General features: G+C 46.8%; 1 protein-coding gene across 1 annotated transcript in view; it reads left to right on the plus strand.

Moving 5' to 3' along the window:
• The window catches only part of LOC139263126 (BRD4-interacting chromatin-remodeling complex-associated protein-like), an 89471-nt gene that overhangs the window by 20142 nt on the left and 53665 nt on the right, over nt 1–15664 (plus strand). The window contains exons 2-5 of the mRNA XM_070878713.1: nt 2896–2941; nt 4559–4601; nt 6952–8994; nt 12377–12643. Of these exons, the coding sequence (XP_070734814.1) occupies nt 2901–2941; nt 4559–4601; nt 6952–8994; nt 12377–12643 (2394 nt within the window). The 5' untranslated portion in view covers nt 2896–2900. The remainder of the gene's footprint in view (nt 1–2895; nt 2942–4558; nt 4602–6951; nt 8995–12376; nt 12644–15664) is intronic.

Raw genomic sequence — 15664 nt, forward strand, 5'->3', positions numbered from 1 at the left:
GCCATGATCTTATTGAAAGGTGGTGCAGGCTCGAAGGGCCGAATGGTCTAATCCTGCACCTATTTTCTATGTTTCTATGTTTCTATGTTTCCTTGATTCCAAGGAACTGCCGATGATGATGAATCCCATGGGCTTTAATTTTGCTAACCAGTCTGTTATGTGATACTTTATAAAACTCTTTTTGGAAGTCCATATACACAGCATCAACCGCATTGCCCTCATCAACCCTCTCTGTTACTTCATCAAAGAACTCAATCAAGTTAGTCAAACACAATTTGCCTTTAACAAATCCATGCTGGCTTTCATTTATGAACTCATATTTTTCCAAGTGCCAGTTCATTTTGTCCGAAATTATTATCTCTCAAAGTTTCCCCACCACTGACATTATGCTGGCTGACCTTATCCCTCTCCCCTTTATTGAACATGGGTGTAACATCTGTAATCCTCCAGTCCTCTGGCATCACCCCCGTATCTAAGGAGGATTGAAAGATTGGCCAGAGCCTCTGCGATTTCCACCCTTACTGCTATATTGGCAGCATCCTCTTCTTTAGTGAAGACTGATGCAATGCACTCATTTACTACCTCGGCCACGCCCTCTGCCTCCATAAGATGATGTCTTTTTTGGTCCCCAATTGTCCCCATCCTTCCTCTGACTATTCGTTCACGATTGGAAGTAACTCTCTGAAATATTTGTCTGACTAGTAGCTATTGACAACCATTTCTGGGAGACTCTTTCAGCCCTTCACTTAAACGCCAGAGGTGAAGTTTGAAATAAAATTAGATTTGCTCTATTTGGGTATACAGGGCATAATTTCAAAGATTGCAGATGACACGAAACTGGGAAATGTAGTGAACAATGAGAAGGGTAGTACAGACTTCAGGAGGGCATCAACTGTGGTGAAATGGGCAGATACATGGCAGATGAAATTTAACGCAGAGAAGTGTGAAGTGATGCCTTTTGGTAGGAAGAATGAGGTTAAGGATTTCAAAACTTCAAATAAAAATGAAGCCGTACATTGACCAATATTACAAACACAGCTGCATGTGAGGGAGTTCGATTGAACGCCGGTTTTAATGTAAGGATTGTAGTATAAGGGCGGGAAAGTCGGAGCGCTGCGTGTGCGATCGCAGGCGGCCCCCCCTTCCGTTAGAGAGGAGGACACACTGCGAGCTCTGCATGGGTTTGAGGGGCTTCCATTAGGCCACCAGGGATGAGGGGTGCCATGGCTACAAACTGGCACCAAAGCGGAGTGCCGGGCTGCACCATCACGGGTTGGACCTCACGGGAGAACGGAGGACAAAACAAAATGGCAGTGCGTGCCTCCCCTTTCAGTTTCGCCCTGCGAGGGGAGTGAGGCCCGAGTCGTGACCTGCGAGGCTGCCGCTGACATCGCCTGTGGTGGACTCACGGGGCGCTGCCCAATTTCCGGTGCGGTGCGAAAACCGGTCGCTGCGCACAGCGATGATATCGTCGTCAGAGGATCGGCGGCCTGGGGCGCTACCGGCGGGAGAGGGGCGCTACCGGTTTGTCGCCTCCGCTAACTCCTGCGCAATTTCGGGGGAGATGGTAGCGCCCCCTTCCCCGGGCGAGAAATGGTTTGCCCCTGGGGGCCATAACGGGAGTCGCAAACCATGCGAATTTCTCCCCCGAGAAAGCTAACCTGGGTCCTTCCTGGTGTGTGTGGTACACTGTGCAGTGTGCTGGACCGGTTTCAATCGCCTGAGGGGCGGAGAGGCATTCTTCAGAGTTTTGTTTCCCTTATCGGCCCGGAGTCTTTCTCTTCTTTTTGCTTCTCCCAGGAGATCACTTGGGTGCGAGGAGGGGAGGGACAAGGAGAAGTGTTTAGTTATGATGCTCCACCGAGAGAGTGTTTCCACTTGTGGGGAAGGGCATAACCAGAGGCCATCAATATAAGATAGTCACCAAGAAATCCAATCGGGAATTCAGAAGGAACTTCCTTACCCAGAGGGTGGTGAGAATGTGGAACTTGCTACCACGGGGAGTGGTTGAAGCGAATAGTACAGATGCATTTAAGCGGAGGCTAGATAAGCATATGAGGGAGAAGGGAATAGAGGTTATGTAGATGGGTTTAGATGAGGAAAGATGGGAGGAAACTCGAGTGGAGCACAAATGCCGGCATGGCCTGGTTGGGCCAAATGACCTGTTTCTGTGCCGTATATTCGATGTAATCCCACCATCATGCATGTAGGGTGGACTTAATGGACCAGCTGGTCTTTTTCTGCCCATCGTTTTTGGTGTGTTCATATGTTCCTCCCCCACTGTACTGTCCGAACGTTACAATATCTCCGGCTTGATGACCATCACATTGATGAGCTTATTTCCGCCTCAGTAACATTGCCTGTCTCCGCCCCTGCCTCAGCTCATCCGCTGCTGAAACCCTCCTCTGTGCCTTTGTTGCCTCTAGACTTGACTATTCCAATGCACTCCTGGCCGGCCTCCCACATTCTACCCTCCATAAACTTGAGGTCATCGAAATCTCGCCAGCCCGTGTCCTAACTCACACCAAGTCCCGCTCACCCATCACCCCTGTGCTTGCTGACCTACATTGGCTCCGTTAAGCAAAGCTTCGATTTTAAAATTCCCATCCTTGTTTACAAATCCCTCTATGACCCCACCCCTCCCTATCTCTAATCTCCTTCACCCCCACAACCCCCTGAGATGTCTACGCTCCTCTAATATTGGCCTCTTGAGCATTCCTGATTTTAATCGCTCCACCATTAGTCGTTTATAAAAATATAGATCTATCCAAAATATATGTATTTAAATATAGAAATTACTATAAATGTTAATTTGAGGCATGCAAAGTGTGTGATAATTGTTGGTGGAGGATTGAACAGTTATTCTTTTCATGAACTAAGCATCTTTCTCCACAGTTGTCATGGATGATGAAGATGGCAGGTGTTTGCTGGATGTTATTTGGTAAGTTTGTCTTGTTATTAAACCCGTTTTAACAAAAGGATAAACTCAAGTCTTTGTTTACATCAATGTTTTTAAGTGTTTTTTGTCAAGTGATTTACCTAAATAGAAGTACCTTTCAAACATTGTAATTCTGGTCCCAATACACGGGGTCTGGCAAATATTAAAAAACAGCTTCAATGCTATTAAAGTGAATTAAATTGGCAGCTGGGAATTGGCAATAAAGTCTAACATTCAGTACTGGGCAGCAAATGAATGGATGCAGTTAAAGCAGCAACTATAACATAGGAACATGGGAAATCGGAACAGGAGGAGGCCATTCAGCCCCTCGAGCCTGTTCTGACATTGAATTAGACCATGGCTGATCTGTACCATAATCTCATTTACCCACTTTTGCTCTGTGTCCTTACCTGATAAACATCTATCCATCTCAGCTTTGAAAATGTCAATTGTCCACCAGTATCCACAGCCGTATGAGCGAGAGAGAGAGAGAGAGAGAGAGACACACAGACAGACAGACAGACAGACAGAGTTCCAAATTCCCACTGCCTTTCAGTGTGAAAGTGTTACCTAACACTTCAGTGCAGTGCTGGGAGTGCTGCACTTTTGAAGGTGCCGTCTTTCAGAGGAGATGTTAAAACGAGGCCCTGTCTGCTCTCTCAGGTGGACGTAAAAGATCCCATGGCACTATTTTGAAGACAAGGAGGGGAGTTATCTCCACTGTCCTGGCCAATATTTATCCCTCAATCAACATAACAAAAACAGATTATCTAGTTATTATCACATTGATGTTTATGGGAGCTTGCTGTGCGCTAATTGGCTGCCGCGTTTCCTACATTACAACAGTGACTACACTCCAAAAGTACTTCATTGGCTGTAAGGTGCTTTGGGATGTCCGGTGATCGTGAAAGGCGCTATATAAATGCAAGTGTTTCTTTATATCACTCCTGAACAGCCTTGCTCTGATTTTAAAGTTATTCCCCCGTTTTCTGGATTTCCTCACCAGAGGAAGTAGTTTCTCTGGGGTCAAGTTTCGGCCTGAGTTGCTCCTATATTTTTGGAGCAACTAGTTTAGACCTTTTATCATTTTAAACCACTCAATTAGATCACCCGTTAATCTTCAAACCTCAAGGGAGTATAAGCCAAGTTTATGCAACCTCTTCTCATAATTTAACCCTTGAGGCCCCGGCTTAATTCTGGTGAACCTGCACTGCACCCCCTCCAATTCCGATATATCCTTCCTGAGATATAATGCCCAGAACTGAATGCAGTGCCCCAGATGGGGTCTGACTGAGGCTCTGTACACCTGAAGCATCGCTTCCTCCCCTTTATATTGCAGGCCCCCTGGAGATAAATGCCAACGTTCCTTCAGCCTTACTGATTACCTTTTGTAGTTGTACGAATGGGAATTAGACATTGACAGTTTCTGATGTAGATGAGTCAGTATTCCACAAGTTGGTGCATTGATTGACTAAGCTATCAGGGAAGCCTCAAAAATAATTAATTTAAAATTCTCCTGTTGTTTCTCCCCCCCACCCCCCTCCCCCCCAGCACATTTCATGATGAGGTTCTGTAAATAAAACCACAACCTTTAAACTTATCTTCTGTTCTATGCTCCAGTGACCCTCAAGCCCTGAATGACTTCCTGCATGGATCCGACAAGGTTAGTACAGACCATCTTTTTTACTTTTTCTGAAGTAATCGCCATTTAATAATAACATTGGAGAGGGTGCGAAGAGGATTCACTAAAATGGTATCCGGGATGAGGGATTTCAGTTATGTGTAGAGTCTGGAATTGTTCTTTGAGCAGAGAATGTTAAGGGGAGCTTTAATAGAGTTGTTCAAAATTATGAGGGGTTTTGTTGGAATAAATAAAGAGAAACTGTTTCCACTGGCAGGTGGGTTAGTAACCAGAGGACAGAGATTTAAGGTAATTGGCAAAAGAACTAGAGAAGATTTTTTTTACTCAGTGAGTTGTTCTGATCTGGAATGCACTTCCTGAAAGGGTGGTGGAAGCAGATTCAATAGTAACTTTCAAAAGGAAATTGGATAAGTACAGGTTGAACCTCCCTTATCCAGAACTCCCTTATCCGGAACCACCCTTCATCTCGAACCATTCCCAGCCACCGGGTGGCGCATGCACAGAACTCAGACATGAACAAATTAAAGCCCTTTCTCGCTGCCGACTCCCACAATCGCCCGACCCCGCGACCTCCCCCACCCCTCATGATCTCTCTGCCACACTTCCAGCCCCAAGCCAGCCAGCCAGCCCCGATATCCCCTTGCTCACAGTACCTGTACTGTCCAATTTAACATGACCACCCCCCATCAGAAAGATCTCTTATCCAGAACAGGCCAGTTCCTGAGGGTTCTGGATAAGGGAGGTTCAACCTGTACTTGAAAAGGAAACATTTGCAGGGCTATGGGGAAAGATCAGATGCGTGGAACTAATTGAATAGCTCTTTGACAGAGCCGGCATAGGCATGATGGGCTGAATGGCCTCCTTCTGTGCTGTGTTTGTATGATTTATGTTTCTCTTTGAAGCACAGTGCAGGAGATGCAAGTGGATTCTACAGTTGGTTAATTTCAGTCTTGTTGTAAACTCGCCAATTTTAGGCAGCCTGGTGACTCAGCCAGTTCGGGGCCGAGATGCCAATGGAGGTGGTTTTTCGCCTAAAGGGGAGGGGAAATCAGAAAAGTGAGCATTGATTCGCTTCACTCATGGCCAATCTCACCAGAGACGTCGACAGTGGGAGCCAATCACTGATCCTTTTTTACGTTGGCCATGAGAATGAATGGCACAGGAAAGCACTTGAATGGGGGAGCCCAAAATAAAACTGATCAACAGCTCAGCAGTGAAGAACATAAGAAATAGGAGCAGGAGTAGGCCATTCTGCCCCTTGAGCCTGCTCCGCCATTTAATAAGATCATGGCTGATCTGATCATGGACTCAACTCCACTTTCCTGCCCGTGCCCCATAACCCTTGACTTCCTTACTCACCACACGGACTGCAGCGGTTGAAGAAGACTGCTCACCACCTTCTCAAGGGCAACTAGGGATGGGCAATAAATGTCAACTTTGCCAGCGACGTCCATATCCTGAGAATTAATTTGAAAAAAGGATTGGGACAACTGCACCTATTCTCTCCTGTAAAATCTATTGCTGTGAAGTTTTCGCTCATTTCAAACCCGAATTCCATCCATATAAAATGGAATATAAGAATATAACAAAAGAATGGTGGAGTAGGCCCCTCGAGCCTACTCCACCATTCAATGAGATCATGACTGATCTTCAACCTCAACTCCACTTTCATGCACTATCCCCATATCCTTTGATTCCCTAAATATCCAAAAATGTATCAATTTCTGTCGTGAATATACTCAACGACTGAGTCTCTACAGCCCTCTGAGTAGAGAATTCCAAAGATTCACCACCCTCAGAGTGAAGAAGCTTCTCCTCATCTCAGTCCTAAATGGCCGACCCCTTATTCTGAGACTGTGACCCCTGGTTCTAGACTCCTCAGCCAGAGGAAACATCCTCCCTGCATCCACCCTGTCAAACCCTGTAAGAATTTTGTATGTTTCAATGAGATCACCTCTCATTCTTCTAAACTCCAGAGAATATAGGCCTAGTCTACTCAATCTCTCCTCATAGGACAATCCCCCATCCCAGGAATCAGTCTGGTGAACCTTGTTGCGCTCCCTCTATGGCAAGTATATCCTTCCTTAGGTAAGGAGACCAAAACTGTGTACAATACTCCAGGTCCAGTCTCACCAGGGCCCTGTATAATTGCAGTAAGACGTCTTTACTCTTAAAAATTGAGGCCCATAATAAAATCTAAAGATTGCACAGAATTCATTCTGCAACAAATCTGAAAATGACTTTTTGATCTGTTTTTTATTTTGGTGTCCCCTCCAAGTGCTTTCCTATCCCATTTCTTCCTTGCGATCAATTCCTCTCTCTCCCCTCTCAACTCTCAAAATAAAAATAAAAATGTCTCCCTCAGTTACAGGGCCAGGTAGCATCGGCTGGCGAAGGACTCAGCAGCCAGGTACCGTCGTCTACCAGCTGCGTTGACATCTCCTTCCTCGAAGATGACATCCTTGGATCACCAGCTAGTTCTGGTGTGCAGCAGGCTGCGGAGGAGCCCTGCGACATCTTGCAGCAGAGTTTGCAGGAAGCCAACATCACGCAGCAGACGTTGCAGGAGGAAGCCGACCTGGCAGCCAGCGTGCTACAGCTGCAACCCTACTCCCAGCCGCACCCTGCCACCCAAGCCACCGGAGGCACCCTCCAGCTCTTCGGGGGTGTCAGCACCGACCTCGGCGGGTTACCCCAGCAACCCGCCGTTATCACGCAACAGCCTCTGCTCCAACAGCCAGTGAGCGCGCAGTTCGTCAATAAAACCATCAGCGTGCAGCGCTTGATTCAACAGGTCGGACTGAACAGTGTCGCGATACAGCCGATTGCGAGCATTCAGGCCCTGTCCAACGGCAGCCCCAGGACCTCCGGGATTGGCCAGATTCAGATAGTCGACCAGCATGGTGGTCAAACCGCCATGATGTCCATCGGTCAGCATCATCAGCAATTGATGGCCAAACCTGGTCTGTCCCCACAGATGACCACCCTCCCTCCGGGGGGCTACCTATCCGCCTCGCCTTTGGAGCATCAAGTAACCCTAAGCTCATCAATCTCTTCACCGTTCCAAAAGAGCGCCGCCAGCGCCAATCTCAATGGAAACTCTCTCTTCGCCAACGCAAATCTCACGCACTCGACGCAGCAGGTCACTGTTCGACCGGCCCTCAGCAACCAGGTGGTTCACTCCCCAGTCTCGGCCCAAAACGTGATTATTCAGAGGACTCCCACTCCAATTCAGCCAAAGCATCATGTGAATATCCAACCCAAACTTGTCCAGATCAGCCCAAAGCCTTCATTCAGCCCAAACTCCTCTGCTCTTCAGACGGCGTTGAAGATTCAGACGGAGGCCGCACTACAGCAGCAGAAAGCTCAGCAGAACTTGACCTTTGTCGCGGGGGCCCCGGGTCAGAACGTCCTCCTGTCAACGCAAAGCCCAGCAGTCGCCCAGACTATCGCCACCAACCTGATCAAACAGCAGCCGCAACAAGTGCAACCCAACGTGGGCAAACCAGTCAGTGTTCAAGTTCTGAACCAGGGAAGCAGTATTGTGATCCAGCCTCAGTCAGTGCCTCAGGCTGTGATCCCGGGTCCGAGCCAATTCATTTTACCAGGGCAGTTGGCCAGTGCTTCGCCTGTCAGCGTGCCCCAGCAACTTTCTGCCATTCACGCTGGAACTATTTTGACTGCCCAAACTGCTGCAGCCCAGAGTCTCCCCGGACAGCCAGCCGCGACCCACGTGATGGGGCGTCCGGGACAGTCTGGCCAATTAGTCACCGGCCAGGCCTTGCCCGCACAGATCCTGACTGCCCAGAATGTGGCGGGACAGTTGATTGCTGGCCAGACCAACTTTGGCCAGGTTTTTGCAGCATCGAACACGCAGCTGACAGTCAGCCAAGGAACAGCGCATATATTATCGGGACCTCTGCAACTGCAGCCCAGCCAGCTGGCTCCATCGACGCTGTTTCAGATGCCCGCCCAGCTCGGCGCCGGCTTTGCTTCACAGTCGCATCCGTCTGGTCAACGCAAGGCTGTGCAGCCCGGTCAAACTGTCGTACAGGGTGTCTCCCTGTCAAATCAGATAACTGTGCTCAACAACACTGGCCCTATGGGACAAGCCCTGAACCTTCAGCAGTTGAGCACCAGTGCCTCCAAGAGCAGTATGGTGCAGCCACAGCCTTCCATCGATGCGGAGTTAACGTCAGCTCTCAGGCTGCAGCAGACACACACTCCACCTCAGTGCCATCCACACACACAGGCCCAAGCCCAATCTCAACTGGTGGAAATTCAGCAGCCTAGTCCGCTGTCAGTTGCAACCTCGCAACCAAGCAACACGTTGGCTGAAAACACCGACAAACTCATCAACCCTCAAGGCGTAGGATCAGCACTCAACGCTGACCAGCTTTTGCTGTTCCAACAGGTCAGTCCCTGGACATTGTAGGAGAGACATCGAAATAGTCCCGGTAATGTGTTATACTCATAAAGATAAGGCATGCTACGGGAATGCAATATTTTCCCACCTTCAGCCAGTGGTGCCTAATACGTTGGTCACCAGCCACATGAGGTTAATTGGGAATCCAGATTGGGCTAATTGCATTTCTGATTAGTGAGTAAAAAATGAGTAATAATCACTATCTATAATATAAGAAATAGGAGCAGGGGTAGGCCATTTGGCCATCTGGCCCCTCGAGCCTGCTCCGCCATTCAATAAGATCATGGCTGATCTGATCTTGGCCTCAACTCCACTTTCCTGCCTGCTCCTCATAACCCTTTATTTCCTTATCATTCAAAAATCTGTCTATCTCCACCTTATCAGTGACCCAGCTTCCACAGCTCTCTAGGGCAGAGAATTCCAAAGATTCACGACCCTCTGAGAGAAGAAATTCCTCCTCATCTCCGTTTTAAATGGACGACCCCTTATTCTGAAAGTATGCCCCCCAGTTCTAGATTCCCCCACGAGGGGAAACATCCTGTCTGCATCAACCCTGTCAAGCCTCCTCAGAATCTTATACGTTTCAATAAAATCACCTCTCATTCTTCTAAACTCCAATGAGTATAGACCCAACCTGCTCAACTTTTCTTCATATGACAACCCCTTCATCTCAGGAATCAACCTCGAGAACCTTCTCTGAACTGCCTTCAATATAAGTATATCCCTCCTTTAAATACCTGGACCAAAACTGTACGCAGTACTCCAGGTGTGGCCTCACCAATACCCTGTACAGTTGTAGCAGGACTTCTTTGCTTTCATACTCTATCTCCCTTGCAATAAAGACCAACATTCCATTTGCCTTCCTAATTACTTGCTGTACCTGCATACTAACTTTTTGTGTTTCATGTACAAGGACCCCCAGATCCCTCTGTACCGCAGCATTTTTTAATCTCTCCCCATTTAAATAATAATTTGCTATTTTATTTTGCCTACCTAACCTCACATTTTCCCACATTATACTCCATCTGCCAAATCTTTGCCCACTCACTTAGCCTGTCTATATCCCTTTGTAGATTCTTTGCATCCTCCTCACAACTTGTTTTCCCACCTATCTGTATCATCAGCAAATTTGGCTACATTACACTCAGTTCCCTCATCCAAGTCATTAATATAGATTGTAAATAGTAGAATTAATATCGATTGTAAATTTTCTCACCCAAAACGCTACGGATGCTGGGGGGTCCATTTGAAATTTGAAGACTGCGATTGATAGATTTTTGTTTGTCCGAGTTATAGAATATAAGAGCTGGGAGGTTATGTTTAAATTGTATAATACTTTGGTTAGGCCACAGCTGGAGTACTGCGTGCAGTTCTGGTCACCGTATTATAGAAAGGACGTGATTGCACTAGAGAGGGTGCAGAAGAGATTTACTAGGATGCTGCCTGGAATGGAGAATCTTGGTTATGAGGACAGATTGGATAGGCTGGGTTTGTTCTCATTGGAACAGAGGAGGTTGAGAGGAGACCTCATCGAGGTGTACAAAATATTGAGGGGCCTGGACATAGTGGATAGTAAGGGTCTATTTCTATTGGTGGAGGGGTCAGCAACTAGGGGACATAGTTTTAAGGTGGTTGGTGGAAGGTTTAGAGGGGATTTGAGGGGGGGGTTCTTTACACAGGGTTGTGGGGATCTGGAACTCGTTGCGTGGAAGAGTGGTGGATGCAGAAACCCTCACCATTTTTAAGAGATGGTTGGATGGGCACTCAAAGAGCTGTAACCCAAAGTTATGGACCTAGAGCTGGTAATTGGTATTAGACTGGTTGACCTTTGTTGGACGGAGCAGATATAATGGTAAGTATTGCTGGGAATAGAATACAGCCAGGTGATCTCCTGGACCTAGTGTCGATTGCCTGGATGGATCGGAGAGAAATTTTCCCAGATTTTCTTTCTCCCTAAATTGGCCTGGGTTTTTAATCTGGTTTTTGCCTCTCCCAGGAGATCACATGGCTCCAGTTGGGGTGGAGTGTAGATGTTTTCAGTATAAGGGGTGTCGCAGTTGTGTGAGGTGGACTGGTTGGGCTGCCTGCTCTTTGCCTTTCCGTCATTGTTCAAAGGTTTATATGTAATCTTTAGGGCTGCTGACCAAGGGTCGTGTGGCTCTTTGTCGGCCGGCGTGGACATGATGGGCTGAAATGGCCTCCTTCTGCGCTGTAAATTTCTATGTTTCTATGTAAGAGGATCAAGGGCAGGTAACTGGAGGTGAGGTACAGATCAGCCATAACCTAATTAAATGGTGGAACAGGCTGGAGGGGCTGAATGGCCTATTCCTGTTTCTGTGGATGATAACCATGTTTACAAGTATGATATCAGAACTGAGAGGTTATATCTACCATGAAAGACTGAACAGGCTGGGGCTCATTTCTCTAGAAAAGAGAAGGCTGAGAGGTGACCTGATAAAGGTCTTAAAAATTTTGAAGGGGTTTGATAGGGTAGACGTAGAGAAGGTATTTCCACTTGTGGGGGAGGTCAGAACTAGAGGACATAAATATAAGCTAGTCGCTAATAAATCCAATAAGCAATTCAGGAGAAATCTCTTTACCCAGAGAGTGGTGAGAATGTGGATCTCCCTATTACATGGAGTGATTGAGGCGAATAACATGGATGCATATTAGGGGAGGTTAGATAAGTACATAAGGGATAAAGAACAAAAGGATATGTTGATAGGGTGAGATGAAGAGGGGTGGAAGGAAGCTCGAGTGGACCATTTGGGCCGAATGGCCTGTTTTTGTGCTGTAAATACTACGTAATATGTAGTGTCAGCTGTGGCTCAGTGGGTAACACATTCGCCTCTTGAGTCAGAAGGTTGTGGATTCAGGAACTTGAGCACATAAATCTAGACTGACACTCCAGTGCAGTGCTGAGGGAGTGCTGCACTGTCAGAGGTGCCGTCTTTCGGATGAGACGTTAAACCGAGGCCCCGTCTGCTCTCTCAGGTGGATGTAAAAGATCCCATGACACTATTTCTTAGAAGAACACCGGAGTTATCCCAGGTATCCTGGCCAATATTTATCCCTCTATGAACATAACATTAAAACAGATTATCTGGTAATTATCACATTGCTGTTTGTGGGAGCTTGCTGTGCGCAAATTGGCTGCTGCGTTTCCCACATTACAACAGTGACTACACTTCATTGGCTGTAAAGCACTTTGAGACATCCATGGGTCGTGAAATCCAAGCCTTTCTTTAATATGGTAAGTACATTTACCATCTGAGCCATTGGCATGCTCAAATCTGGATCACAGATAAAGATGGTTTCTTTTGAGTCTACACCAGTCAATTAAATTTTTTAAAAACCTTTTCAATCACAGAAAGAGCAAAAGCAACAACTCCTTTACCAGCAGGCCTTGAAGCTGCAACAGGAGAAAGGCCTCTCCCTGACCTCTTCCAATGGCTTGGCAGCACCAATCACGGCCAACAGTGTCCCAGCGTCTGTCATCGTTAGCAGTGGGATGGGACCATCAGTGCCAACAAACAGCATCCTCGTGCCAGCAAACACTGTTCTACTGGAGCCGAAAAACCAAACAGTATTACCTCAGACTCCGTCCAGCCACTTCCTGCCAGCTTTGGCAAGCCAGGTATGAATTGATTCCAGCTCACAGCAGCCTTCATTGCATGATCACACATTCATTTCCTTTGTCCTGAAGCCAAGGCAGTAAGAGTTCTGATAATAAATCTGTTAAGGTTGTGATTTTGTCACGAGATTTATTTATCTATTGAAGCACAATTTACTCTCTGTCCGCTCCTCATTGCTCTCCTCCTTCAAAGCAACAATACCTTGCATTTATGTAACACCTTTTTTAACATAGTAAAACGTCCCAAGGCGCTTCCCAGGAGTGTAATCAGGCAATAATTTAATGCCGAGCCATATAAGGAGCCATTGGGATATGTGACCAGAAGCTTGGTCAACCGAGGTAGGTTTTAAGGAACGCCTTAAAGGAGGAGCGAGACGGAGCGGTTTCGGGAGAGAATTTCAGAGCTTCGAGCCCAGACAGCTGAAGGCACGGCCGTCCGAGATGAGCATTGATAATTTTTTGTTAACAAAGTGTATTTAGGGTTACAGAACCAAGGCGGATAGCTGGAGTTGAGATACAGATCAGCCATGAGCTAAATGAGTAACGGAACAGGCTTGAGGTGGTAGTCGGCAGTTTCAGTAAAGGAGCCAAGGTTAGTGGACCCTGACTTCAACTGAAAATCCATAAATTCCCTGTTTTTCCTTGCAGCACAGATCGTGTTGATATTCCCCTCCGAGGCTAAAGAATGTTCCGATGCTCCTAATTGGAAGTGTAGGGACAATCTGGCTTACAGTCCTCTGCAGAGCATAACTTATCATTGAATCGTAGAAATCTACGGCCCAGAAGGAGGCCATTCGACCCACCGTGTCTGTGCTGGTTAACCAATGGAGTGATAAATTGCCGCAGGCCTAGACTGGTGCTGTTGGGTTTCCTCACTGAGTTGGGAGTGCTCGCAAACAACCATCCACGCAGCCCCAGAAATTCGACCGTTTTGAGAGAAAGATGAAAGTGCAAAAGCAACCAAATCTGTTATTCATTCTTTAGCCTCAGAGGGGAATATCAGTACGAAAGAAGCAGGGAATTTATGCAATTTCAGTTGAAGTCAGGGTCCAGGAACCTTGGCTCCTTTACTGAAATGGCCGACTACCACCTCTAAGATCACTCGTCTCCACCTCTGCCTCAGCTCATCTCCTGCTACCATTGATGATCGTGCTAAAAGCAGCCAGGGACCCACACATCTACAATTCCCCCCCAAACCTCTCTCTCTTCCTCCCTTTCCAACTCTAAGACCATCCTTAAAACCCACCTGTTGGACAGGCTTTTGACCACCCTTCCCAATATCCTCCCCTTTGGCTGGACGCCCATTTTTTCCTTATTCTGTGAGATGGTTTTTCTATGTTAAAGGCACTATATAAATGCAGGTTGCTGTGGTTTGGTGGGGGCAAATTTCAGTTCAAGTAGTTTTGCATTTTGGGAGTTTTTGTGCCATTCTGATCTATGTTACTTATTTATATTCAAATTAAGAGGACATGTGTGACAAACCTTGCTGCTGCTGAATGGTGAAGATCAGTGTAAATTATGATGCATGTACTCAAACAAAAATCCATCACTTCTTTAAGTCTTCATGGTTTAAAGCATCTGAGGTTCCTGGTCCAGGGAGGATCTGGATTAAAGCGGAGGTCAGATCCAAGTTTAGAATTCCAGTGCACCCTTCCATTCACTGTAGTTACGCAGTCAATCCACATCCACAGGTAAAATGTGTTGTATATTCATCGGGATTCAGCAGGCTTTGGGAGCCCATAAAACCCTTCCGCTGTATAGGATTAACCCGCTTGTCTAAAGATGGTTATGGCCATGGAAGGAGCGTTCACGTCGCTGCTTGTAGGGCTGGTAATCAGCCTGCGGATTCTCCCACTACTTCACACTGTTCGCCAAAGGACGTGTATGAAGATGCGAAACCGATAACCTTAGTATTCAACTGTCCTGATCAGAAAATACAAGTACATTGGGCTGGATTTTCGGGCCTTCACCGCTCCGTTTGTCACCCCAGAGCGGCACATCTCACGAGGCCAACATTACGGTGCAATAAACTCACATTAAATTACATCAGGCCAACATTACGTGTACAGTTACATTACATGACATGAGAGGACTGCAACTTGCAACACAAACCGGGTTTTGTATACAACTGACCATGCTGTGTGAGTGGGTCAGCTCCAATGCCGGTGGTGGCATGGTTGCTATCCCCGACCAGGGACAAGGCATGGATCTCGATGTCAGTCAGAGGCTCAGAGGCTCCTAGGTTGTGGGTCCTCCCACCGTACGCCGCTGATCGGCTGCTATTGCAGATGTCTTTTTCTGCAGAAAGTGAAGTAAAAGTAAAAATCTTCAATCCATTTAACATCGCAGACACACAGGGTCACACACACACACATTAAAACACTGCATTGATCCTCTTGTCATTGCCTGAAAGCACGAATACATCGCCGTAACCTCATCTGTGTGTCACTGAACCTACATTTACATGGTACATGGCACATGGGGGGTGCATAAATAAAATAATTACTTTTGCTACCCGCACCAGGTCGTTCCACCTCTTACGGCACCTTTCCCCGCTGCATACCATGGTACTTGTGGAGGACACAGCCTCCCCGATCTCCTCCCATAGCCTATTGTACTCCTTTATGGGGGGCTTTCTATGATCACTCTTCGTTAGCTTGGAGTACCTCTCTGTGATATTCTCGAGAAGGGCAGGTAACTCCGTCTCATCGAAGGCGGGCGGCCTCAACCTTCCATCCTTCTCGATATTCCTGCGCCTTCGACTTTTTTTTTAACATTTCCATTATATTTATGTTATGATTTTTGCTTTGTAAAATAAGTCTCATTATTGTTCAAACTGTATAATTATTATTTGTTATGAATATTTTTAAATCTGCAATTTGTTATTAAACCAACTGACCCTCGACTAGCTTGCTGCTCCTTCTCACTCTCTCTCCCTCCACTTCAACTCACTGCGCATGCGTGAGTGACCCCTGAAATCGCGGGTCAAATGCTTCTGTGAAAAAAACGAGGAAAAAAAATCGC

This window comes from Pristiophorus japonicus, chromosome 4 (genome assembly GCF_044704955.1).
Source record: "Pristiophorus japonicus isolate sPriJap1 chromosome 4, sPriJap1.hap1, whole genome shotgun sequence".
NCBI classification, from domain to species: Eukaryota; Metazoa; Chordata; class Chondrichthyes; family Pristiophoridae; genus Pristiophorus; species Pristiophorus japonicus.